General features: G+C 52.5%; 1 protein-coding gene across 1 annotated transcript in view; it reads right to left on the reverse strand.

Annotated features, from left to right (window-relative positions):
- The window catches only part of LOC130211351 (ras GTPase-activating protein 2-like), a 43148-nt gene extending 35771 nt beyond the window's left edge, over positions 1–7377 (reverse strand). The window contains exons 1-2 of the mRNA XM_056442090.1: positions 7122–7377; positions 4704–4827 (exon numbers count right to left, since the gene is read on the reverse strand). Of these exons, the coding sequence (XP_056298065.1) occupies positions 4704–4827; positions 7122–7176 (179 nt within the window). The 5' untranslated portion in view covers positions 7177–7377. The remainder of the gene's footprint in view (positions 1–4703; positions 4828–7121) is intronic.
- Positions 7378–10193: the final 2816 nt, after the last annotated feature.

Raw genomic sequence — 10193 nt, forward strand, 5'->3', positions numbered from 1 at the left:
GAACCTGAGCCTGAACCTCAGTCTGAGCCTGAGCCTGAGCCTGAGCCTGAACCTGAGCCTGAGCCTCAGTCTGAACCTGAACCTGAGCCTGAGCCTCAGTCTGAACCTGAACCTGAGCCTGAGCCTCAGTCTGAAACTGAACCTGAGCCTTAGTCTGAACCTGAGCCCGAGCCTCAGTCTGAACCTGAGCCTGAGCCTCAGTCTGAACCTGAGCCTGAGCCTCAGTCTGAGCCTGAGCCTCAGTCTGAACCTGAGCCTGAGCCTCAGTCTGAACCTGAACCTGAGCCTGAGCCTAAGTCTGAACCTGAGCCTGAACCTCAGTCTGAACCTGAACCTGAACCTGAGCCTCAGCCTGAGCCTCAGTCTGAACCTGAGCCTGAGTCTGAACCTGAGCCTGAACCTCAGTCTGAGCCTGAGCCTGAACCTGAGCCTCAGTCTGAGCCTCAGTCTGAGCCTGAGGCTGAGCCTCAGTCTGAGCCTGAGGCTGAGCCTCAGTCTGAACCTGAGCCTGAACCTCAGTCTGAGCCTGAGCCTGAACCTGAGCCTCAGTCTGAGCCTCAGTCTGAGCCTGAGGCTGAGCCTCAGTCTGAACCTGAGCCTGAGCCTCAGTCTGAACCTGAGCCTGAGCCTGAACCTGAGCCTGAGCCTGAGCCTGAGCCTGAGCCTGAGCCTGAACCTGAGCCTGAGCCTGAACCTGAACCTGAGCCTGAGCCTGATCCTGAGCCTCTCCCCATGAAGACGTTTGGATTCCTTCAGCAAACAGCTGAAGACGCGGTGCGCCCCGCATGGACCCGGAGACACGCTCCTCCTGTGAGTCTCTGGAGCACCAACCCTCCAGGGGACTCACGGGGACTCACCTCTACCTGCTGGATTCTCTATGACTTCATACTTTCTACCTGTGTTCAGTCTTTCTTACCGTTTGGACATCCAACAACTGGAAAAAGGACGTCTGCACTTCCTGAATCATGATGACAGTCTGGTGGCATCTCGTGGAACTAAAGTATGAACGGTGGAACTTCTTACAACGTTGAGTTACCTGTAACTTCACCATCAGCAGCACCTCACTGGACTGTACCACTAGTGGAAGTAAGAAGGTCCAGCAGCACCTGGACTGTACCACTAGTGGAAGTAAGAAGGTCCAGCAGCACCTGGACTGTACCACTAGTAGAAATAAGAAGGCCCAGCAACACCTGGACTGTACCACTGGTGGAAGTAAGAAGGCCCAGCAGCACCTGGACTGTACCACTAGTAGAAGTAAGAAGGCCCAGCAGCACCTCACTGGACTGTACCACTAGTAGAAGTAAGAAGGCCCAGCAGCACCAGGACTGTACCACTAGTAGAAGTAAGAAGGCCCAGCAGCACCTCACTGGACTGTACCACTAGTAGAAGTAAGAAGGCCCAGCAGCACCAGGACTGTACCACTAGTAGAAGTAAGAAGGCCCAGCAGCACCTGGACTGTACCACTAGTAGAAGTAAGAAGGCCCAGCAGCACCTGGACTGTACCACTAGTAGAAGTAAGAAGGCCCAGCAGCACCTGGACTGTACCACTAGTAGAAGTAAGAAGGCCCAGCAGCACCTGGACTGTACCACTAGTAGAAGTAAGAAGTAAGTAAGTAAGTAAGTAAAAGTTTATTTATATAGCGCCCTTCGCAGTACGAATACACAGAGTGCTTTACAATAAAAACAGTAAAAACAGTACAACATCATCAATATCATCATGTTAAGCATAGCAGCAAGGTGCAGAAGCCAGTGCTACATCACAAATTGCGGGTGCATTACCTCCAGTACACAAGACTTTTGAGCAGTCACAAACGCAGTAGAAGAAACCAACAAACAGTAAATTAAACATAGAGAGCAGAAAACCGATAACACACAGAAACCTAACCCAGAAATGCCTGTTTGTAGAGATGTGTTTTAGCTGATTTCTGAAGCTATTTTCGGACTGAGCTGCTCTCAACACCTGCGGAAGTGTGTTCCACAGGCGTGGGGCCACTGCAGCAAAGGACCGATCGCCTTTTGTTTTTAATCGTGTGCGCGGCACTGCCAGGAGCCCTGGTCAGCTGACCGTAAGGACCGGCTGGGGTGTGCTGTATGATGAGGTCATGTATATAACTGGGGCGAGGCCGTGTATGGACTTAAAGGTAAAGAGAAGTACTTTGTACTGGATCCTGTACTGGATTGGTAACCAGTGTAGGGCAGCCAGTATAGGGGTAATGTGACACGATTTCTTTGACCTGGTGAGTAATCTGGCAGCTGCATTTTGAACCAGTTGGAGGCGGTTTATGGATGCCTGGTTTAGACAGGTGAACAGTGAGTTGCAATAATCCAGTCTGGAGGATACAAAGGCATGTATAGCCATTTCCATCTCAGAGTGGGCGATGATGGAACGCAATTTCGCGATGTTTCGCAGGTGGATAAAGCAATTGCGACTCAGAGTCATGACGTGTTTATCCAGCAGCATTGCCTGGTCAAAATGAATACCGAGGTTTTTAATGGTTGGGTGGACATTGTTTTTGAGAGGGCCCAGATGTTCTAGTACCCTGGCTCTGGTGCCATCGGAGGCGATGACCAACACCTCGGTCTTGGTTGCATTTAATTGCAGGAGGTTGTTAGCCATCCAACCCCCGATGGCGGCTAAACACTCCATCAGGATGCTGAGGGACTGCATTTGCTCCGGTTAAAAGAGCAAAGCAGCTGGATGTCGTCAGCATAAAGGTGGTATGTGATGCCAGAGAATGTTCTGATCAGCTGACCCAATGGGATCAGGTATAGGGCAAAGAGTAACGGGGCCAGCACCGAGCCTTGTGGTACCCGCAGTGCAGAGGGCGGAGTCGGATTTATATGGACCAGCTGACACTGAGAAATGTCTCTCACTGAGGTAAGAGGCAAACCATTTTAGTGCTAGACCTGACACCCCAACCCAGTTCTTTAGCCTATCTAGGAGAATACTATGGTCGACTGTGTCAAAAGCTGCACTCAGGTCTAGCAGGACCAGAACAGAACTTTTGCCACAGTCGGAGGCCATCATGATGTCATTAGATACTCCAAGAAGGGCAGACTCGGTGGAGTGTTTCTTACGGAAACCGGATTGAAACTTGTCACCAATGTTGTGTGTGGCCAGGTGGAGGTTAAGTTGGTTAGCTACAACTTTCTCCAGTACCTTTGAAATAAAAGGTAGCTTAGATATGGGCCTGTAGTTTAGGGGAGAGGAGGGGTCCAGGTTGGGCTTTTTGAGGAGAGGTTGGACAGCCGCCTGCTTAAAATAAGAAGGCACCACACCCGTGACCAGAGACATGTTTATAATTTTGACCAGACTGGGGCAACAGAAGAGATAGCTTCTTTTAGCAGGGAGGTGGGCAGGATGTCTAGGGGACTAGAGGAGGTCTTCATGGCATTTACTACCTCCAACACCTCCTCCAGCTCAACAGGTGAGAAGTTGCTCATTGATGGTACAGAAACTGGACTGGGGACCGGGGCAGGGGGGGGGGTTGATGTTGGCTCTAACATCTGCAATCTTGTTTACAAAAAACAACAGGAAGGTGTTACATTCCTTGTCTGAAGACACAGGAATCGATGGAAGAGGCGAGCCACGATTTTGCTGATGGTGTTAAATAACACTTTGGGGTTGTTTTGCTGGAGATAATGAGGTTTTAAAGTAAGCAGCCCTAGTAGTTTCCACCAGAGTGTTAAAATCAGCTGTGAGATCTTTATAGAAGAGTCGATGGACTTCTAGGTTAGCAGCTCTCCACCGTCTCTCAGCTCTGCGCCGTTGTAGCCTGAGCGCATAGATTTCCTCATTCATCCAGGAGATGGATTAGTTGGACGGACAGAGCGGTGACAAGGGGAGCTACACTATCCAGAATGGCTGCGCAGTGGGCGTTAAACAAGCTCACTGCGCAGTCCACGTCATCAGACTGCGCCATCAAAACATTGCTGGGGAAACTAGTTCTGAAATTCACTACAGCTTTGTTATTTATAATGCGAGATATTTTCACACGTTTTTCTGGCACAAAATCATTGTCGAAAGATAAACTGAACATTACGGACATGTGGTCAGATAACAGCATATCTTCAATGCATACATTGTGAATATTTAGCCCGAGAGTGAAGACAAGGTCCAGTGTATTACTTTTCTCGTGGGTCGGACAAGACACATGTTGAATGAAGTTGAAAGAGTCCGCAAGGTTAATGAAGTCCACAGCGAATGTATCCGCGCTCTTGTTAACGTGGATGTTAAAGTCCCCGAGCATGAGGATCCTATCGTAGCGGATAATGGACGCCAGAAAGTCACCAAAGTCAGCCAGGAAGAAGAAGAAGGCCCAGCAGCACCTGGACTGTACCACTAGTACAGGGGTGCTCACACTTTTTCAGCATGCGAGCTACTTATTATGTGACCAAGTCAAGGCGATCGACCGACGGGGGGGGGGGGGGGGGCTAGTGACTTTTTCTTTGCCGGTGTCGGAGCTCCGCGGCGCACGAGACGGCGGGCAGAGGACTGTCAACGCAACACGTAGAGACAGAAATGACATGCTTCTGCTGTGATGTTGCGCTATAGAGAAAGTGACAGGGGGGCGGGCCAATTTTTTTTATGTCATGCGATCTACCAATACTACGCCGCGATCGACTGGCAGGTCGCCGCGATCGACCTATTGAGCACCCCTGCACTAGTAGAAGTAAGAAGGCCCAGGTGTGGCCGTGCTCACCTGACGCTCTTGTCGAACACCTTGGTGCGGAACACCTCCTCCTGGTCCAGACTGATGGTGCAGAAGGTGCAGAGGTCCCGTTGTCGGTTTGGACCCGAGACCGGACCGAGGTTCTTAGCTTCACCTGCAGACCGAGAGGAGGACACGTCACCACCTGCACCTCAACCACCACCACCACCACCACCACCACCTCCACTACCACCTCCACCTCCACCAGCACCACCACCTCCACCTGCACCTCAACCACCACCACCACCACCACCACCTCCACCTCCACCAGCACCACCACCTCCACCTCCACTACCACTACCACCACCACCACCACCTCCACCTGCACCTCCACCACCACCACCTCCACCTCCACCTCCACTACCACCTCCACTACCACCACCACCACCACCACCACCACCACTACCACCTCCACCACCTCCACCACCACCTCCACCTGCACCTCCACCTGCACCTCCACCACCACCACCACCTCCACCTCCACCACCACCACCTCCACTACCACCTCCACCTGCACCTCCACCTCCACTACCACCTCCACCACCACCACTACCACCTCCACTACCACCTCCACCTGCACCTCCACTACCACCACCACTACCACCTCCACCACCACCTCCACTACCACCTCCACCTCCACCTCCACCACCACCACTACCACCTCCACTACCACCTCCACTACCACCTCCACCTCCACTACCACCTCCACTACCACCTCCACCTCCACCTCTACCACCTCCACCTCCTCCACCACCACCACCACTACCACCTCCACCTCCACCTCCACTACCACCTCCACCTCCACCACCACCACCTCCACCCTCAGGGACACGAGCCCACAGGTGAGCTGAGAGGGGACAACCAGGTGAACCAGATGTAGCGGATGTAGTGTGTTACCATGTGTGTGTATGTGTATCTGTTGACACACACACCTGTGTAGTGTGTTACCATGTGTGTGTATGTGTATCTGTTGACACACACACACCTGTGTAGTGTGTTACCATGTGTGTGTATGTGTATCTGTTGACACACACACCTGTGTAGTGTGTTACCGTGTGTGTATGTGTATCTGTTGACACACACACCTGTGTCACCATGTGTGTGTATGTGTATTTGTTGACTCTTCCTCTGAGGCTCATAGAACCGTCAGGATGACTCCATGTTCACCTGGATCCTCATCAGCCTCCATGTGCAGGTCAGAGGGCAACGACACACACACACACACACACACACACTCAGAGAGACACACACTCAGAGAGACACACACACACACACAGAGAGACACACACTCAGAGAGACACACACTCAGACACACACTCAGAGACACACACAGAGAGACACACACTCAGAGACACACACACACACACAGAGAGACACACTCAGAGACACACACACACACACACAGAGAGACACACACTCAGAGAGACACACACTCAGAGAGACACACACACACACACCGAGAGACACACACTCAGAGAGACACACACTCAGAGAGACACACACACAGAGAGAGACCACACACACACAGAGAGAGACCACACACACACACACACACACACACAGAGAGAGAGACACACACACACACACAGAGAGAGACACACATAGAGACACACACATAGAGACACACACACACACACACAGAGACACACACAGAGAGAGACACACACACACACACAGAGAGACACACACATAGAGACACACACACACACAGAGAGACATACACGCACTCATAGAGAGACACACACACACACACAGAGAGAGAGACACATAGAGACACACACACACACAGAGAGAGAGAGACACACACAGAGAGACACACACAGAGAGAGACACACACACACACACAGAGAGACACACACAGAGAGAGACACACACACACACACACACAGAGAGACACACACATAGAGACACACACACACACACAGAGAGACATACACGCACTCAGAGAGAGACACACACCTCCACACCGGCCATTACCCCCGGTACCTGCACACCGGTGTTGCGGTTTAAGGAGCGACCGTGTTAACTGGCGACGTTGAACCGGCAACAACGGACCCGTTCGGCTGAACGTCACCAGTTAACAGAGTCGCCGGTTAAACCGTAACACCGGCCATAACCCCCGGTAGCTCCACACCGACTATTACCCCCGGTAACAAACACGTAGTAATAACGTTACGGTTAAGCCGCCTGGTGAGCCGCCGGTTGGTGAAGAACCCCCAACCGGCGGCTAGCTCCCCGTTAGCATGTTGAGCTAACCAGCGGAGCAACCAGCGGACCGCGGCCGCCGCGGCCCTCCGGCCCTCCGGCCCTCCGGCTCTCCGGCTCCCCGCCGCCCGGCTCCTCGCGCGGGGAGCCGGGCGGCGGGGAGCTGGAGAGCCGGGGGAGTAAACATGGGGCCGTCACACTTACATATTTTCCCCCGCAGGCTCTGGAGAACCCGGACCCGCTTGTCCTCTTCCGCCATGTCGGCCTGTCGTCGCCGCTCAGCGCCGGTTCATCACATCCGTTCCTGAGCGGGCAGCCGGAGAGAGGCGCGTCACCGACACGCTGCTGCCTCCAGGAGGGTAACTGACACACGGCTGCCTCCAGGAGGGTAACTGACACACTGCTGCCTCCAGGAGGGTAACTGACACACGGCTGCCTCCAGGAGGGTAACTGACACACGGCTGCCTCCAGGAGGGTAACTGACACACTGCTGCCTCCAGGAGGGTAACTGACACACTGCTGCCTCCAGGAGGGTAACTGACACACTGCTGCCTCCAGGAGGGTAACTGACACACTGCTGCCTCCAGGAGGGTAACTGACACACGGCTGCCTCCAGGAGGGTAACTGACACACTGCTGCCTCCAGGAGGGTAACTGACACACTGCTGCCTCCAGGAGGGTAACTGACACACTGCTGCCTCCAGGAGGGTAACTGACACACTGCTGCCTCCAGGAGGTAACTGACACACGCTGCCTCCAGGAGGGTAACTGACACACTGCTGCCTCCAGGGGGTAACTGACACACTGCTGCCTCCAGGAGGGTAACTGACACACTGCTGCCTCCAGGAGGGTAACTGACACACTGCTGCCTCCAGGAGGGTAACTGACACACTGCTGCCTCCAGGTGGGTAACTGACACACTGCTGCCTCCAGGAGGGTAACTGACACACTGCTGCCTCCAGGAGGGTAACTGACACACTGCTGCCTCCAGGAGGGTAACTGACACACTGCTGCCTCCAGGAGGATAACTGACACACTGCTGCCTCCAGGAGGGTAACTGACACACTGCTGCCTCCAGGAGGGTAACTGACACACTGCTGCCTCCAGGAGGGTAACTGACACACTGCTGCCTCTAGGAGGGTAACTGACACACTGCTGCCTCTAGGAGGGTAACTGACACACTGCTGCCTCCAGGAGGGTAACTGACACACTGCTGCCTCCAGGAGGGTAACTGACACACTGCTGCCTCCAGGTGGGTAACTGACACACTGCTGCCTCCAGGAGGGTAACTGACACACTGCTGCCTCCAGGTGGGTAATAATAATAATAATAATAATAATGCATTTCATTTTTATCGCACTCTTCCTTCAAAGAATCTCAGTGCCACACATATAGTAAAAACAAATAAAACCGATTATAACATAGTTAAAGCAACCCATAAAAAGAAAAAAAATCAGAATGTAATAGCTGACAATAAATTAACTCAAGGTAAAAGAAATGCCTTCCTGAATAAAAAGGTTTTTAGGCCAGTTTTAAAAGAGTTCAGTGTCTGAGTTTCCCTCAGGTGGTCAGGAGACTGTTCCACAAGCGTGGCGCTGCCGAGCAAAGGCCCGGTCGCCCATGGTGCGGAGCTTGGTGTCGGGGACCCGAAGGAGCGAGCGGCCTGTGGATCTGAGGGTGCGGGTGGAGGTTAGGCGAGTGATAAGTTCTTGTAGGTAGGGGGGTGCATGTCCGTTGATGCATTTATATGTGAGTACTAGGACCTTGTAGTTAATCCGGAATGAAACAGGCAGCCAGTGCAGTGATTGGAGAATGGGTGATATGTGGTCATATTTCCGGACTCCCCTCAGGACCCTGGCAGCGCTGTTTTGGATATATTGTAGTTTGGTGATGTTCTTGTCAGTGATCCCAGTGTAGAGAGAGTTGCAGTAGTCCAGTCTCGAGGAGATGAAGGCGTGGACGAGCTTCTCTGCGTCTGACAGGGTTAAAATGGGGCGGAGTTTGGAGATGTTTTTTAGATGATAAAAGGAGGTTTTGCACAGGAATTTTATATGGTCAGTAAAGGTCAGGTGGGGGTCAAACCGAACTCCCAGATTGGTGATTGTGGAGGAGAGGGGAATGACCTGACTGTCAAAGGTGAGGTGAGTTATGGATGATGTCTGAACCTGGAGTGCCAACAAGGAGGGCTTCAGTGTTGCTGCTGTTGAGCTGGAGAAAGTTGTTGCTCATCCACGCCTTTATCTCCCCAAGACAGGCGGTGACACATGACATGGCTGCAGAGGGGTTTGGGGCAGTTTTGATGTAAAGCTGTGTGTCGTCAGCATAACAATGGAAGGACATCCTATGTCTGCTGATGACACGGCCGAGGGGGAGCATGTAGATAATGAAGAGGATTGGTCCGAGCACCGACCCCTGTGGAACACCACAGGAGACTGGGAGCCGTCTGGACCTGCATCTTCCCAGTGAAACATATTCAGTTCTGCCAGAAAGGACTGGAACCACTGGAGTGCAGAGTCTGATAGTCCAATGGTGGTGTGGAGGCGCTCTAGGAGGATGGTGTGATCCACTGGATCAAAGGCAGCAGTCCGATCCAGGAGGATGAGGAGTGAGGGTGATCCTGCATCGGCTGACATCAGCAGGTCATTTGTCACCTTTAGTAAAGCTGTTTCAGTGCTGTGGGCTGAACCAAATCCTGACTGGAATTTTTCAAATAAGTTGTTGTTTTTGAGATGGTCTTGAAGTTGAGAAGCAACTACCTTCTCCAACACCTTGGACAGGAAGGCAAGGTTGGAGATAGGCCTGTAGTTGGCGAGAACCTCCGGGTCCAGGGTGGGCTTCTTCAGAATGGGACGGATGACAGCAACCTTGAGCACAGGAGGGACACAGCCAGAGCGAAGGGAAAGGTTCACAACTTTGGTGATGAAAGGACTGAGAGTGGGGATATGTGACTTGAGCAGAGCAGTGGGAATGGGGTCCAGGGTACAGGTACAGGATTTCATATTTCTGAGGATTTTCTCGACATGGCTCTCCTGAACCTCAGCGAGATCGAGAGGAGACAGCACACTCGCAGATAAGATGTTGGGGTCAGAGGGAAGCCGAGTCGGAGAGCTGGCCATCGGAGAGCGGATGTTGTTGACCTTTGTTCTGAAGAAGTCAATGAAGCTGTTGCATCGCTCCTCTGTAGCCTCAGTTGAAGAGGATGGTTGTGGCTTCAGGAGATGATTTATTGTAGAAAAAAGCTGTTTAGAGTTTCCAGGGTTTTTATTGATTACGCTGG

The sequence above is a fragment of the Pseudoliparis swirei genome, chromosome 20, assembly GCF_029220125.1.
Source record: "Pseudoliparis swirei isolate HS2019 ecotype Mariana Trench chromosome 20, NWPU_hadal_v1, whole genome shotgun sequence".
Lineage (NCBI taxonomy): Eukaryota > Metazoa > Chordata > Actinopteri > Perciformes > Liparidae > Pseudoliparis > Pseudoliparis swirei.